At 44.5% G+C, this 17354-nt stretch overlaps 1 protein-coding gene across 1 annotated transcript; it reads right to left on the bottom strand.

Annotated features, from left to right (window-relative positions):
• Nucleotides 1-9256: 9256 nt before the first annotated feature.
• On the bottom strand, nucleotides 9257-17032 carry OTX1 (orthodenticle homeobox 1). Its single transcript, XM_003758239.2, has 5 exons — nucleotides 16869-17032; nucleotides 16422-16499; nucleotides 14185-14402; nucleotides 12740-12891; nucleotides 9257-11037 (listed from the first exon to the last, which is right to left on the bottom strand). The coding sequence occupies exons 3-5, from the start codon at nucleotides 14279-14281 to the stop codon at nucleotides 10204-10206; spliced, it is 1083 nt and encodes a 360-aa protein (XP_003758287.1). The 5' UTR covers nucleotides 14282-14402; nucleotides 16422-16499; nucleotides 16869-17032; the 3' UTR covers nucleotides 9257-10203.
• Nucleotides 17033-17354: the final 322 nt, after the last annotated feature.

Here is a 17354-nt window from a genome sequence, read left to right as displayed (position 1 = left end):
TAGGTGTTTAAGAAGGACAAAAGTAACCTTGTTCTATGAAATATTGATAATAAAACATGGACAATAGTACAAGGTAGAAAAATATAAAGATTCCAATCTATATCACTGGAAGAATAATCAGCCACAAGCGTTTACTATGGAGAACCCACATCAATGTAATAGCAAATTTCTCTAAGCATCAAAGTTTATTAATGTACAAAATTTAATATGCAATGGTATATACATTTTGCATTATGTTAAAATCTTTCTTTAATGTACAGGACATAGAAGACAGAAAAATCTTTTTCCAAATTCTCTCTGTGCATTTTCCAATGTATTCAGGCATAAATTCCCTCCCACAAATTCCCAGTGAAGTGGAAACACATATATCACATATTTTTTAAATAATATTTTATCTTTTCCCAATTACAAAATAATTTTAATAATTTTTAAAAAATATTCTATTCCTCCTTCTCTCTCCTTCCCATTTTCTGAGACAGTAAGCAATCTGATATAGATTTTTAGCAATGACACACACTTTTAAAGTGTTTATTGAACTATAATTCCATTTGCCCTTGTTCTCAAACCAAAAAACCCCAAGAAAAATAGGAAGTCCAGTTCAGTAAAACAGTTGGTTATATAGCTCTTCCATTATGGATTCTTTTGAAGGAGCTTTGTAAGAAGAAGATTCATTCACATCAGTGTTTACAGAGGGAGGAAGAAGAGGGAGAAAAGGTTGACAGATTTTTCTCTTTATACTCCTTTACATTTAGTTCTTCAGATCACTTGACCTCTCTCTGGGCCTTTGGTTCCTCATCTGTTAATGATAACCTATAACCTATAATATATATAATATAATAATGTGTAATAATATATATTATATGTTATATATAATGTTATAACATGATGTTATAACATGAGATATAAATCTCATGTTAGGTTCTCTCATGTCCAAATGAGAGAATTTGGACTAGATGGTCTTGAAGGTGTCTTTCAGAGCTAAATCTATTATCTTCATTAAAATTTACTATATGTAAAAGCTACATTGTGATAATCTACAAAACTTTTTAATTTTAAGGGTTGTTCTCCCTTACCCCCATCCCACTCACACTCTACAACCTCCCAACTGCCTTTTTGTCCCCTCTATAATATATAGGGAAATAGATTCTATGGAACTATCAGATGAAACTTAAAAAAAAACAACAAAAAATGAATATACTTTACATAAAAAGTAACATTTAAGCCAACTAATTTAAGAACCACTAACAGTAGACCTATTTTCTGGATAATTTAAGAAAAACTGATAGATCCAATCCATATTAAAAAATGATTGAATGGTATACCCTATTTAGATCTATATACATTAATTTTCAAAATACTAACTAATGTTCATGGTTTTTTAAAATTATAAGTAAAATAATTTTAAAAGTTCTTACGTTATACCTATTTGCAGAATCTTAGCACTGAGATAAAGCTCAGGAACTGTTTAGTCCAACTTCTACCTAGAAACCATTCCCCTTTACAATATCTTCAACATGTGGTCATTCAGCTTTGGTACAGTTCTAATTGTTTAGAATTTTTTTTCCTTACAGCACAACTAAATTGCTCTCAGTTTTTCCCTCTGGGGAGCAATAAGAACAAGTTTAATCTCTCTTCCAGGAAAGTCTTTCATATCTCTAAAGATACTCGCATTTCTTCCCTCTTCCTTCTTGTCCTCCTCCTTCACTGTTTCTTCTTCTCCAGGGTAAACATTTCTAGTTCCTTCAACTTGTGTTTTTTTTTAATAGCATACTTTTCAGACTTTAATCATCTGGTTGCCCTTCTCTAAATAGTCTTCCAGAAGATCAGTGCACTTCCTAAAATATGGTATCCAGGGCAGAGTACAATACTCTTGATGTGATCTGACCACAGCATAAAATATTGATCTTAATTTCCACATTCTGGTAGAAATGTCACCTTGCTTAATTCATTACACTGATTTTTTAGGTTGCCATATGGCACAGATTGCTGAGTAAGAATTTCAGATTTGGAAAAATTTCCAACTAAGCATATACTCCAAGTAGGTTAAAGACAGAAAGGTTTCCCACACAGAAAAACATTCCCACCAGCATTGATGTGTGTGTGTGTGTGTGTGTGTGTGTGTGTGAATGAACAATTAATGATTTCTTAATTGTGAATTCTAGTAATCTTTTTTTAAAAATCCTTATCCTTTCTCAGACTCACTATAATATTTGATATTGTTGAGTTCTCCTGGCATTTTTGTGACACTATCTCCCTGGCTCTCCAGTCTGGTTTTAGATAGATAGATAGATAGATAGATAGTCATATAACTATATCTACATCTTGTCTCCCTCTATAGGATGTAAACTACTTAAAGAACAGGACTATTTCATTTTTGTTATCATGTTTCCAATGTCTAGCACTATTAGAAAATCAGTCAGTCAGTCAACAAGCATTCATTAAGCACTTATGTGTCAGGCACAGGATTAATAAATTAAAAAAAAAAGGCAAAACCCATTTCTGCCATCAAAGAGCTCACATTCTAATAAGGGAAAATATTAGGGGATGCATAGTAGACACTTAAATGTTTGCTAATGAATTGAATACAGAGGCCATCTAGTCCTACCTAAACAAGAATCTTTACTACAACAACCTATCATGTATTGATCTAGCTATTCATTGAAGACTTCCACTGAGCAGAATAACTTTAATGAAAAGGTTTTAATCACAGAGCTAGAATAAATCTAGCAAAGATGCCTTAAGCATGAACATGTCGTGTAAGAGTATTGTTCAATGAGCATCTTATTCCCTACTCACTTCTAATTATATTCTCTGTATATGGAATGAACTCAATACCTCACCAGATTTTTTTTTTTTCAGATAACCTACTATCTAGCTATGAGGTCCCTTTTTGTAAATTGTGATACTGATCTTTTGAATGGAGGTGTAAGACTTCAAGCTTATTACTATTACATTTTTTCTCATTAATTTGATTTGACCTTAACCATTAACCAACATTCACCATCTCCAAAACTAGAAAGACAAACAATAGAGAGCAAAAAACTACACAGCATAGTATAATGGATGGATCTCTGACCTTGGGATCTGGAATACATTTGATTAGAATCTCTCCTTAGACAGTTGTTATATAATCATAGTAAAATCATTTGACTTTGCTGAACCACAACCACCTTATCTGTAAAATGGGGATATTATCTATAGGAGTTATTCACACTGTTGATATGAAGATCAAATAAGATAATGTATTCAAAGCTCACCCCACACTTCACATAAATCTATACATGTCAATTATTTGTTATTATGATGCCAATATTATCAACCTGACTCCCTCCTACATTTTCAATTTTGAATGTAATTCAATTCAACAAATGTTAAATGCTTATATTATGGTAAGCAAGCGCATATGTACCCTCTAATCCAACCATATATTGGCCCATCATTCCTCATACAGTGCAATACATTCCATTTTTTTCTCTTTGAATTGAGATAATTTGAAGATTTTGAATTGTCATTTCCCATACTTGGTATGTTCTGCCCTAATTCTTCTACTTCAACTTCTATTTCTTGGAATCCCTGGTTTTGTGTTGTCGTCGTTTTTAAGATTTATATCAGTACCATCTTCTGTATGAGGTCTTTTCTGGAGCCCCATCTGCCAGTGACTTCTCCCCTAATGTTACCTTATATTTCTTTGTCTTGTACATATCTACATATAAACATTGTCTCTCCTATTAGAAAATAAGTTCCTTGAACTGTTATTTTAATTGTTTTTTAATTCAATTTTTTTTAAGATTTCGGTTTTCACCAACCTCTAAAAAGAGAAATGTTATAATCTTTAGTAATGTGATTTTTTTAAAAAAAAAATGTGTATTCCTACCTCAGCCCCAACTGTTTTAGATTACAAGGAAAGCATTTCTTAATATTAACCATAAATTGACAGTGCCCACATTTTTATAGGTCACAACTGATTATCTAAGTTCCAATTCCCATTTGCTTGGTTAATTCTAAACTTAGGAGGAACAAAGTCTAAAATATCCTTTAAAACATTGACATACCTTTGTATATAGAGTGTGAGAAAATTCAGTGTGTTTACATATACAGCTGCATAAATAACCGAGGTATACCTTACATCTGGAAAAAATATTAGCTTTCTAGTTTTATTTTCTCCTCTAAAAACATAGTGAGATATTAACAGTTAAAAAAAAAAAAAAACAGTTTCAACTGCAGAACTCGTCATAGCAAGGCATTTGAATTACTGAAGTTTGGGGGAACAAAAATTTCTTACTTTTCTATTCCAACTTTTCTGGTGACTGGCTTTCGCATATGTTTTATGTAAAATTGAACTTACTTTTATAGACCCATTAATTGATATCAGATCAAAGTAAGGTGTATTTTCCCTCTAACAGACATGTTTTAAATGTTGGTCAGAAAGATTATGGCACTTCCACTTTAATCTATTAATGCTTCCCTACTCAATAGCTATCTTCTTGATATTATCCAAATAAGCAAAATTTAATTTTCAAATAAACATTTAAAATATCTATAGACTTAACTGAATGGATCCTCATATAAGATGGTTAGATGATTTGTTACTTTTGGATTAACTATGTGTTCATTGAATCGTTCTCCTTTTTTTTTTTTTGTGCTTGTTTATTTTTGGCAGTTCCTTTAGAATATGAACTTATATTGTTTGAAACCTAAATTGTTATAGTTCACAATTTCTCACTAGGTGTAAATGGAAGACTGCAGAATAGATAGTAGAACTTTTGTGCAGCAGCTAATTAAATACCAAAGATATTTCAACTATTTCAGAATTGTATTTACATTTTGATTTAGAAACTATCTTTTGTCTTGTAATGTTGTGAACTTATGTGCAATGCATATATTTATTACTTTCGTGATTTCTTTATCTCTGCAATTAAAATGAATGCTTGTCAATGATTAAAGAAGTCTTCAAAGTTAATTCAATTTGCAAGAGTAAGCAGGGATTCTATTTTCCTAAAATGTAAAAACTCCTTAGTATATAAAGAACTGATATAATATTGTGAAGGTGTTCTATTACTTTACTCCAAAGGGACATCTTTAACATTTTTTAAAAATCAGATTTCATTTTATATAGAAAATGAGTCCTCTCTAAATTAGGAAGTGCCTCAGATTCTCTCCTTACTTAATCAGTTATCGTAAATCAACAAGGGTTCTTAAACTGGGTCCCGTGAACTTTTTTTTTTTTAATTATGATAATCGTATTTCAGTATAATTGGTCTTCTTGCTTATCCTAAGCATTTTATTTTATGCCTTTAAAAACATTCTTCTTTCTTGCCTATGACTCAATGAGTCCTAAGTGGCTCGGTGCTGGCTCCGGGAAGATTTCGTTTCGAGTTCAAAGCCAGGGAATTCCGCGTTTCTGGAAGTGTAAATGGGTGATTGGGTTGATCCGGGACGGGAGAATACGTTCCTCTCTCCTGTGAGATAGGTGGGCAACACGCACACTACATCGGAGCAGAATCTGCACCCACAGCTAGTCTCTATTTCTCCACTCGGGCCAATTAATTCACCCGCCCGCCTGCTTTGGCCGGCCTGCGCGTGCTCGCTTGGGCCAAAAGCCTGGAAAAGAAGGAGGGGAAAGGGGAGAGGAGGAGGGATCGTCTCCTACTCCCTTTCCTAGCCCAGAGATCACTGGCCCGCAGCGTGCGGGGTGCCTTGGTCGCGCTCCCTTGAGCCTGGGGCGCGCTGCGTTCCCTTCTCGCCCTCTCGGGCACGCGGCACCCACGAAGCAGTTGGCCCTTCTTCCCTTCGCCCGTGTAGACTCCGGCCGTACTAGGAAGGGATTCCCGGGGCCTGCACCAGATGGATGACTAGGAAATAAACTCCGGTGGTTGTTTCGGCCGAGGCTCTGGAGCTAGAAAAAAGCACGTGCTAGGATCCGTGTGGCTCCAGCCCTCGCCAACCCCCGGGACTGTGGGGAGCCTCCTTCCTTCCTGTGAGGAGACCCTTCCCTCTGTGGTTCTACCTGTTTGTCGCCCCGGCGCTCTACCTTCCTGCCCCGCACCGAGCCCTTAGTCCCCTCAGGGCAGACTAGCTGGGAAGGCCCCCTAGAGCCAGCCGGCTCAGCCCTTACTCCGCGGAGTCCTGTGTACCACTAACACCCCACCCAGCCTAGGCACACGAACTGGACTTCAGGCGTCCTGGGGGCCTCGTTCCTAGCCCAGCCGGAAGAGACACCTCGCAGTAGTCAAATCAGCTCCTTTCAGCGCCCGGGGACAGTACTGAGGGAAGCGAGGGTGGGCTTTGAGCACCCCTGATTTAAAGCTCCGCTCTGCGTCCCTCCTTCCTTCAAGCCTGCTGTCACCAGACCCCTGAGGGATTTCATTACGAGAGTAAGCCCCAAAGCAGGGAGCAGGTGGAGGCTTCGAGAATGTGGAGCGAAGCCAGGAGACCCAGGGTCTACAGGCGGTGGGAGGCACCCCTCTGGCCAATAAGCCCCCATATGAACCAACCAGTGGCAGAGGGTGATCGACAGGCCCGACTGAAGGTAGAAGGGAGGGAGGAATAGGGGAAATGTCTTCCGCTGTCCTAAGATTTAGGCGGCCGTAGGATGTTCGCCTTGGAGTTCAGATAACTGCCCTGGTTTAATCTTCCCTCATCCGGGCACCGAAACCCGAGAGTTCTTAGTTCTCCCGGGGACAGAAAGGAGTTTCGCCCAGGTGGTCATGGAATCTTTCCGGGTTCCTCTGAGGCAAGTGCCCAGGCATCCCGCTGTCTGCAGACACCCCGGCCACGGTTTCCCAATTTGTGCTTCAGTGCGTGTCTCTCCACACTTTGTCCACAGTGTCCCGGGAACTCCTTGGAGGAGCTCTGACCATCTTCCCGGAGGGCGGAGCCCAAGGCTTGGCCTGAGGGTGGGACAGTTTTCCCATGGGGGAATGGGGGTTGCGGGGGGGGGGGGGGGGGGGGGGGCGGGGGGGGGGGGGGGGGGGGGGGGGGGGGGGGGGGGGGGGGGGGGGGGGGCCCTAGGTGTAAAGCTGTAGGTGCTGCGAGGGCTTTAGGTGTCACTGCAGCTGCTTTAGGTGTTGCTGCAGCTGTTACTGCCGCGGGCCTCCGCCTGCTTTGGAAGCAGCTGCTACCGTCGCAGCCGGTACTATTTGGCCTCTCCCGAGTTTTCTGGGAGACTCCGGACTAGGACTCTGGACTGTCACAGCCTGGTTTTGCTAATGGGATGGGTTGGGTGGACAGAAAGAGAAAGAGCGAAGAGCCAGGCAAGAAGGTGAACGGGGCCTGACCCCTGCCCCGACCCCTACCCCGACCTTCCTGGGGATCTGCCCTTTGGAGTCGAGCGATCTGGTTTCTTTAAAGATGAAAAATGGGTAAGATGTCGTTACGTAATCAGTAACTAACTTGCTGAGATGGGACCCGGTCCGGATCTGCCTAAGACCGGGGCGAAGATACTGTGGTGTACAGGATTAGATCCGAGAGAACTGGAAAGCCAGGCTAATTCTGTAGGCCACAAGGCCCTTTGGGGGGGGAGGGGAAACTTTCTTCTAAACCTGGCAACACGCGGCGTTCTTGAGCTTTCTCACAGAAATAAAGAATAGGAAAAGTTGGTCATTTCGCAGCAAACTTCGTTTCCTTTCCGCTCTCTTACAACTTCCCGGCCTCTCACTGCGAATTTTTCTCCTGCCTCCACACCGAAGAGAAAGTGAATTGTAGAAAAGTTTTACCAGGCGTGGGTAACTTTGGTTTCTATTTTGTATTGTGTGGTGGTGGAGCAGGGGTTCCTATGTCCCCCTCGTCCCGCAGGAGGGAAGAATAGTATTGTTCTTTCTGCTTTCCCAGTTTGTAAACTGGAGCGCTAAAGTTTACTATGCCCTTCTATCTTACCTAAGTTCAGTGATCCTACAGAGTAGAAATCGTTTGTGATCGGTTTTTTTGCCTTGGTTGGTGTTCTTATTGATGTTTTAAAGCGAAACAAAACCCAGGCATGCACTTTTAAATTTGAATAAAAATAAGTTGTTTTAGTTCTAACTCTCTTGTCTTTGTTGAGCTTTGGGGGTTTAGAAGAACTACTAATTGAAAAGAACGGCCTATTTCGGCCCTGTGCTTTTGGGTAATGAAATAAAAAAGATTTTCCACAGCTAATATTAAAAATATGGATCATTTTGTTTTGCGCTCTCTCTCTCTCTCTCTCTCTCTCTCTCTCTCTCTCTCCCCCTCTCTCGGAAATTCGTTCTTCCATCTCTCAATCCCCTTTCCTTCTCTTTCTTTTGAAAACAATTAGGTGGAGAAGTCAAAGGGCAGACCAGAGGCTCCAAATCAAAACGGCCGGCTTTGGGAAAAATCCTTATTACTGGCCGCGGCGTTATTTCGAAGCCCAGAGATAAATGTTGGGAGAGATCTACCATCGTGTTCTACAGACTTGTTTCAAGTTCTGAAGTTTGAGGAAAAGACAGATGAGACTTATTTAAAAAAATACATCGTTTCAGGGCGAAGGACTCCCAGTTTTCCTCCCTCCCTCCCACCCTTTCTGGCAAACTAGAAAAGGATTGCTTGCCCTTGAGAAATGGGAGCCCAGAAACGGGGAACCCAGAAAAAAGCAACACTGAGGAGTGCTTCATTAGTTTGAATTTTATTATTGGGGAATAATGTAGATAAAGGGGAGGGGAAGGAAACTGCCTTACATTTCAACAGGTAATTTGTGGTCTTCACGTCGGACAAATCAAATTTACAATTTTCTTTTCCTGCTATGGGACAAGCGGCCAAGACCATAATAACACAGGCGCCGAGGGCTCTCGACTAGATTTTTGTAGAAATGAAGGTGCACTAAAACTCACTAGACAAAACGGTTTTCTAAAATAGAGAGAGAGATGAATTGGAACTGAGGTTTTGGTTTTTTTTTTTTCCTTGTCGGGTTTCTTTCGTTTGTTTTTGGTTTGTTTTTAGTTTTTGGTCTTTAACCTGGAACCGGGAGCCTCGCCTTAGCTGAGGTGTTCCCATCAACCCGCTGTCCTCCGCTTTTTCCTCCCCTTCGATCTTTTTAGCCTGTCTGAGCTCCCAAAACTTAGATCAGTTTTCCCCCCACACCATCTGGACCTCAAGCTCCAACCCCATCCTGCTTCCCTGGGACCATTGATTCTCTTTTAATAAATACACCAAAGGGTAGAAAGGGAGGGAGGAAGATAGTATTGTAATAACTGGACACTTGAAAGCATCACCATTTGGGGAAGAGGAAGGGAGGTAACAGGAATTTTTTTCTTTCCTTTTATATATATATATTTATATTTATATTTATATTTATGCAGTATATATCTTAAAGATCTGTTTCCTGGGTGTTAAGACTCAAGATAGGTTCAATTCAATAAACAGCAACTAAAAAGAATAACTGGTCCCCGGAACGGACCTGAATATTTACACCATTCCCACCGCTCGGCTGCGGCAGAATCCCAAACCAGAGCTGCTGGCCAGAGGAAGAGAGGGGCGGGGCGAGGCGGGGCTTTACCACTTCGACTAGATACAGCCACTGACTTAGTCCCGAAATGTCCAAGCTCCCAGGCCCGCGTCTCGAATTCACAGCCCGGGGAAAGTGGAGGAGAAAAACTAGAGGGCGGGTTTGGGCAGCAGTCTGGGACTAAAGTAGGAGAAGAAGGTTGAAGGGGAGTTTGGGTCCGCTAATGGCCTTTTGTTCTTGGTGATGTTTGGCTGGAGTGGCTGCTAAATCCTCTTCGTACTTTAGAAGCACCAGTTAATAATCCCAGTGTCCCGAGACAATAAATAAACTGATTAGGTTCAAACAGTGAGTCAGGACCAATTGTCTTGGAAGCCTGGGAGTATGTAGTTGCATGGCCAGAAAGAATGTAAGGGAGATTTAGGGGCATAGCAGGAGCATAAGGGGGAAACAGCAATTCCTGCCCAGCAGGTAACAGGTGAGTGAGGTGGAGACAGGTGTCCCTTCTCGCAAGAGTTGCAAGTTTAAACATCCCCGTGAAGCAGGTGGCACACAGATTCAAAGGGTGAGGGCGAGAACAACGAGGAGAGCATGGGGATCTTTTTGGAACAATGAAGCATATCGTTCTGGAGAGGTCAAAGAAAGAGGAGGAACAACAGCAGCAGCAGCAGGGCTGGAGGGGAGGTGGTGGAATTGATAGTTTCCCGTTTCTTCTCCTCCGGTCTTCTCTCTCACTCAGTCTCCCTTTCTCTCTCTCTTTCTCTTTCTCACAAGACCTGGAACCTCCAAGAGGCCTGGTCTTTATAGTCCAGACAGTCGGGTGAATTGAAGTTGAGTTTCCAGGCGGAAGAGGCTGCAGTGGCTCCAGGCTCCTTGTAATCGAGGCATTCTGAGGAGTTAAAGGCAAGCCCCGTGCTGCCATACCCCTGATGATGGTGATGGTGGTGGTGATGGTGATGACTGGAAGACTGGCTTAATGGGTGGTGAGGGTGGTGGTGGTGGTGATGACCAGACATGGAGGAGGGGGTCATGGGGCTGAGCTGATGCGGGTGATGGTGGGAGTGCATCGGTGCCAGATAGGAGCTACAGTCTACACCACCGAAGTAAGAAGAGGAAGGTGCAGGGTAACCCTGGCTGTAGCCACCGCCTTGACCGTAGGACATGGGATAGGAAGCAGCTGCGGCTGAAGCAGCTCCTGCGGCCACAGAGCGTTGCATGCAGGATGTATTGCTGGGTGCTGGCAAAGGCTCTGGAACAGAGACGGACGACGGACCTGAGCCTGGGGAGATCGAGGCAGGGCTCCAGATGGAGGAGGCAGCAGGGGTGCTCAGAGACGAAGCTGCAGCTGCTGCGGCCACTGCTGCAGGGTTTCCTCCCAGGGCTGCTGCTGCTACTGCTGCTGCAGGGTTTCCAGATGAATTAGAAGCCGAGCTAGAGGATGAGGCCGAACTAGACACAGCAGGTGGTGTGAACTGGCCGCTGCTTTCCGAGCCTGAGCTCTCTCGAGCAGGTGAAGACTTTTTCTTGGTGGGCCGGCTTTTGGCTCCACTTCCACTCTGTTGCTGCTGTCGGCATTTAGCTCGCCGGTTTTTGAACCATACCTAAGCAGGAGCATGGAGAATAGCAATGTGTTAGATCCCGGTGTTCAGCACAATTTCCTCTCCCCCCCACCCCCCACCCCATCCTTCTTCCCCATCTCTTCCAAAATAATTCACCTTTGGCTTTTATACACACTCATCAACCCATTCAATCTCCAGCTTCCTCATCACACCCAGGACTATCCTTACCAGCCTTCCTTCCTAGGTAACATCTCCTGCTTCTTTCCCATTGTGCAAATCATCCTTTTAATTCCCCATCCCTATTCCTCAGCGCCTATTTCCTAACTCTTCTCTACCAACACCTGGTCAATGGTTCATACACCCATTTCACAGAGCAGTGGGAAGCCAACCCCAAATTTTCAATATTTCCTCAAGGAACAAGACATCGATAAGGTCAACCCCTACTTTAAGAGCACCATTATAATATACTGAAAAGGCTACTGGAGAGAAAGCTACTGGAGGACAATCTTGTCAAAGAGTGCATTTCAGATTTCCGGAATGTCTGGGGAAAAGGGCAGCTCTTTTTCAAAGTTCCTCATAACTTTTAGAATCCTCTTAGATATATTCAAAAGTCCACTACTTTTAAATTAGAGAACTAAATAAGAGGTATGGGTAGGTAGAAAAGCAGACCAGTGATTCAGCATATGTTTTTTATAAAATTTGTGATGTTTTTAAGATTGAAGTTAGGGCCCTGAAGAAATCACTAAATGAGGAACTAGAGAGGGAGCAACATCACAAATCCAAACGAAGCTTAACCCCACCAAATGAAGAAAATCTAAGTGAGATTTCATTAGGTATCTGCTAGAAGTTAGGAACACCATACTCCAGATTCAAAAAGTCCACTCTTCTGTTGACAATATAATTCTGATTTCCTTTCTCTTACGGCACCAGTGCAAAGGGGAAAAAACCTCACAGAACAAACTTCTAAATCTTCTGTTGTTCCCAGGTTAAGTTTCAAAACTTAGTTATTTCCTGACCTAATCCAGTTTCAATAATAGAAATATGAAGGAAACAAAAATAAATGTAATTTTTGAGTCATTTTTTTTTCAATGGACCATTCTGGTGAGATTTTTAAATAAGGAAAATAAACCAAAATTGAACTAAAAGCTTGTCTACCCAGATGGTCCTCTGCAATGTAATACAGTTCTGAGTTTCCCTTGTCCTACATACAACTTCATTTTTCCCTGTTCTAGTATGGCAGGGACTGAAGTAGGAACAAAACGTGGGATCCAAAGGAAATAAGAAAGTTAGAATATCATATAGAATATAGTAAAGCAGCCTAGGATCCTAACAAGGACGTTAGCTTCCAGAATCTTTTCCTCTCCTACATTCTAAAAAGTGCTTTCAACACCAAGTAGGGAAGCAGTGCCAGAAATCTGCTGAGAAAATTCCTTTAAATTTTTCCCCCTCTAGGATCCTGGCCTAGAGTTAAGGGGAGACAATACAAATTCGCAACACCTTGATTTTCCCTACCTCTAAATTCAAATTCTAGAACAAATAATCCTGTCTCTAAAATTTATCCTTCCAGCCCATTCTGTTCGCTCTTCGTAAAGAAATTAAAAACAGGACTCTACGCCAATCTGTGTATTGTGCCAATACACAGCCTTAGCCTCTCCACACAGAGTTCTGAAGCAGATCATGGAGGAAGAATCAAATCAATCCCAAACCCCTTGCCCTTTTACCCACTCCATCCCAGAATTCTAACCTGGACTCTGGACTCAGGTAAGTTGATCTTAAGGGCCACCTCTTCCCTCATGAAAATATCTGGGTATCGAGTCTTGGCAAAAAGTGCCTCCAATACATCCAGCTGTGAACGTGTGAAGGTAGTTCGTTCTCGACGCTGCTTCCGAGGAGTGGCTGTTGCAAGGGAGACATGGATATATTAGTGTTCTTAAGCTTGAGTCTCGCTTAGACCTCAGCCCTTGGTGGTCCAAACTAATGGGAGAAATAAGAATACTAGACAGTGGTTTCAAGTAAAAGTAAAAGAGTTTCTGGGGTTTTGGGGGTGGGTGGGAAGGAGAGAGGTGGGGCTAAAAGGGACAGGAATAAAGATAGAAAATGAAGAAACTATTACCTATGTGTTGGGTGCGGGTGGAGAAAGGGTTCAAAGAAGGGAAGCAGCTATTGCCAGTATCCCGGCACAGCCTAAAAAGGAAGGCTTAAGTTCTTTTCTTTCCAAGGTCTGGGATAAAATGGCCATAGGTGTGAGAAAGGCCAGTGCATACTGAGTGGATATGACAGGGTGGAAACAGAAGATTGTACTCAATACAAGAAGACTGAAGTTGCCCTCTTACACTTCTCCGAGTATTGAAAAAGAGAAACTAAAATTCTCTCTCCCTTTTGCTTCCCTCTTTGCCTTAAATCATTAGTACACTTAGTCTCCACACACTTGAATCTCCTATGGGGATGGAACTCCCAGACTTTTGTTTGTTTGTTTTTAGGGTGGAGAGTTCAAGGAAAGAAACAGATTGGAGTTAGAGAATTTACAGTCCTTCTCAGGCAGCTTCTTCCCCTAGCCACCAACTTCGCAAACAAAATGAATTAGTTCGAAGAAAGGGGCCCAGGGTCCAGAACAAGTTAAGACTGGAGGAAGTCGCCCCTTTCCCTTAGCCAGTCCCGACTTTTTTCTATGTTGGCAATTCATGCTTTTAGACCAGTCTTCCAAAATCTAAACCAAAGACCCTGCTCCCACATCTCCTAGTCATCCAATTTAGTGTGAAAATTATAAATCAATAAAATCGGAATCACCCCTGGAGAAGTAATCCATACAGTGCACAGAGATTTGGCATATAGTGTGCAACATTTTATATGTATATTGTTTTGTATCAAGTACTTAACATGACAGTGCATGTTCCCTGTTTCCTGCTTATATCCCATTGTATGGCCTATATACAGAGCTTATCTATCCAAGCTGCTAATAGAAACCACTGGAAAGTTTCACCTAAGTCTCCTGATATTAGGGAGATCCTGAGAGCGCGCTTAAAGGTGCATATTATATAAATCCTACTCAGCAATCTTGTGTATACCCTGTGGTTCTTAGATCAACAAGGTCTCTAATGCTAGAACAGGTGGGTCTAGGATGGGAATGGGGGTGGAGACCCAGAGGAAAGTGAATCTTAGCCCAGGTAGGTCACATTAGTCAGTGCTCACCGGGATATCCCACTGAGGGATGCAGCAGATCCATGGCTGGCCCTGCCAGGCCCAGCCCATTCATGCCGTAGGGGGGTTGTTTGAGGTAAGACATCATGCTAACAGCCGGGTAGTGGGGCCCCGAAGGATCCAGAGGGGGCCAGTCACCGGCTGGAGATTCTCACAACGAAGTCCCAAGTGTCAGGAAAGGCTCCAATAGGTTCGTGGGCCCAGAGTCTCTAGGGACACAAGATAGGAAACCCATAGCTTGTAGCAACTGGGACAGCTTCAGGGTTCCCCTGCCCAGAGACTGGGTAAGCCGGCTGGGTGGGTAAGGTCTAGAGAAATTAGCAAAAGATGGTCTGGGGGTTGTATGATGGACAGGTAGGCCAGTACAGCTAGTTTCACTACTTTGAAAACTAGGCCTGGCTTTATCAGGAAATGCTGCTTGTTTTTACTAACAAACTTTTCTAGATTTACTTCCCCTGCTTCCCAGCTATGACAAAAGATGAGGAAAAAGAGAACTTGGGGGTCCTGGGGGTAGGGGAGAGCCAAGGTGAATGTGGGGAGATCCTGGCCTTCAGGGTGTCCACGGGCAACGAACCAAAAATGCCAGCGTAGAAAAGCAGGCTAGGGGAGGTGAGAGGGAGCTGCTTGCGGAGCTGGGCCTCTGGCTGCAAAAATGAAGATTCACTTTGGAAAGGTTCGGCCTGAGGCTGTGAGGGAGTGGCTGTCTCTTTCTTTCATTTAAAAAATTTGTTTAAAGGGGCAAGGGTGGGGTGGGCGCAAGCAAGAAGCCAGGTAGTGGGGGTTGGGGGTTATTTCAGCCAAGCGACTGCGTCCACACCCAGAAAGATCTTAAGGAAAACATCTGCGACAAGAGCACCAGCTCCTCTCCAGGGTCCTGAGGCCGGAAACGATCCTCAGATCGATTTCATAAATTCTACCAAGGGTTGGTCCCTAACCTCCCTCATCCTCACCCTAACCACTTCTTAGCTCGAGCCCTAAAAGAAACATTTCCCCGGCATTCCGGTAAACTCCAATCGTTTTCGCCCTCTCTGAGCTCAGTTCCGGACCCTGCTGCTAGTCTAAGTTCAAAGAGAAGTAAAATAGGTTGAGGGGAATGCGGTTGCACGAGAGCGGGACAGGCTCTTAAAAGTCCGAGGAAAATTTCCCCTCTCAGAACTGGGGGGACACTTTTCTCCAGGGCTGGCCGCTTCTGAAGGCCTCTACTGGCCCTTTTGTGATCGGTTCCTGACTGGTAAGCATTAGAGAAGCTGGAACTTTTGGCTCTTTGGGGGACCAGCATAGCGGTCTAGGACGCTTCTGGTACGGGTGGGAAGGCCTAAAGCTTTCTGAGCTCAAGTTAGCTCTCACAACGCGTCCTCACCCCAAACTAAGGCGAAATTCCGGGAGCTAGGCCTCCAGCGGCGTAAAATCCAACCTCTGGCGGGGGCTGCAATCTCTTTGCCACTTCCCTGGCTGTCAGGAATTTGAGGGGCTCCTAGACAAGGTGTCTTGACAGAACAGTGGGTGATAGAATTCGGACATCAAGCCCTAGAGTTCGTGGGAGGGCAAAGAGCCCCAGAGCCGCCGTCGTTCCACCTAGTTCCCGGGAAGGCTGAGTTCCGAATTGCTGGGAGTGGAGGTGAGTTGGGGCTAAGTGGGGAGGGCCGGTTACGATATATGGAGAGGGGGGAAATGCCAACCAGGGTTCGTACTTCGAGGGGAGATGCAAGGCCTGGCAAATCGCTGCCCTCATACCCCATGGTCCTTCACTCCAGACCCACCCCTCCACATCGCAGTAGGAGGTCCCGAAGAGGAAAGGACGAGGAGCTCTAGAGGGAGATAAGAGGGCCCTAGACCCGGGCAAGAGTGAGAAGTGCTAACAGGTTTCTACTCCGCCGCGTTTCCAAGTTGGAAAGACTTTCTCTAAACTTAGCACTTCGCCTAGGCTACTTCGAAGGAGGCGGGGGTGTGTGAAGAGTAGGGGTCGGAGCTGAAGCAGCTGTGCTCCGGGATTCCCAGCACAATCTGGGGAGCTCGGAGAGGTGCTTCAGTCTCTCAGGTTCCTCCCCTGCCCTGGGGCACATGCCGCAGAGGAGTGCGGGGAGCCGGGGGCCTCAGCTGGGGAGGGGGCGGGCGGTGGCGGCGGCGGCGCCTGCCTCTACTGCTGCGGCTGCAGCTGCGGCTGCTGCAGGCGCGCTCCCCTTTAGCTTCTGCGATCCCATTCTGGCCCCGCAAGTTTCGTTCCTTACCTGCACTCAGCTTCTGGGACGGATAACCAGATAATTCAGGCGCATGAGAGTGAAGAGCCCGGGCCTCTGGCCGTAAACCTGAAAAAACCGAGGGGATCGAGGTAGTTACTAGTGGGGCAGGACGGTTTGACTACCTCTCCCCGTTTCCTTTTCCCCTTCCCTCTTTTATCTCCCTCCCTGGTTCCCCCTCTCTCCCTATCATTCTCTGGATGCCTTTTTAGATTTAAACTTTATTTTATAGAAACACAACACCTTTCCAGATTATTGAATTGCCCTAGACTTTGTTGAGGGGGCATTTAAGGCGGGGATGGGGGGGGGGAGTCAAGGCAAAGCTGCTTGCTGCTGCAGCTGCATTAAAAATGAGTCAGGGAAATAAGGGGTGGGTGGTGGGGGTTTGGGAAAAGTCTGCAGAGGCACTTTGCAAACTAAATAAATCAAGCGATTTACCTTGTCGAAGTGGCTGTCTTGCTCGGTTGTTTAGGTGATTGGAAATGTAGCCTGATGAAGATTGATCACCTTTCTACTGCCCTCCCCGAGTATGTGAACGCCAGGCAACTGCGTAACGGGGCCGGGCCGCCAATCCTGGGCCCAGCACTGGCTGAGTGACAGCGGGCCGGGCAATGGCAGTTCGAGCCGGGGGTTACCTCTGCGCGCCCCCGCCCCTCCCCCACCCCCTGCCTTCCTCTCCTCCTCCCCCTTCCCTTCCCCCCTCACCCCTCTCTCCCTCCCTTCTCTGCCTCGGTCGGCCCGGCCCTGGCGGCGTACTAACTCCCGAAATCTCTGAAAACGTTGTACTGAGGAGACGAGTACTGCTCCTCCCAACTACCCGGGCTCCTGGAGTGCCTGTGTCCACACTTTGAGCCCTTTAGGGTCTTCCACACGCCCTCTCCCCACCATCCCAGTTCTCCGCTTTGGGAATGGCAGAAGGGAGGT

This window comes from Sarcophilus harrisii, chromosome 2 (assembly GCF_902635505.1).
Source record: "Sarcophilus harrisii chromosome 2, mSarHar1.11, whole genome shotgun sequence".
In the NCBI taxonomy this organism is placed as follows: Eukaryota; Metazoa; Chordata; class Mammalia; order Dasyuromorphia; family Dasyuridae; genus Sarcophilus; species Sarcophilus harrisii.
Note: the sequence above shows the minus strand (reverse complement) of the source record. Positions and strands in the feature narration are given on the sequence as shown.

Coding starts and splice junctions, on each gene's coding strand:
- OTX1 (XM_003758239.2), bottom strand. CDS start 14,281: ATGATGTCTTACCTCAAACAACCCCCCTACGGCATGAATGGGCTGGGC. Junction 12,892..14,184: donor TCCCTCAGTGGGATATCCCG/GTGAGCACTGAC, acceptor CCCTTGCAACAG/CCACTCCTCGGAAGCAGCGT. Junction 11,038..12,739: donor TACCTGAGTCCAGAGTCCAG/GTTAGAATTCTG, acceptor GCTCCTGCTTAG/GTATGGTTCAAAAACCGGCG.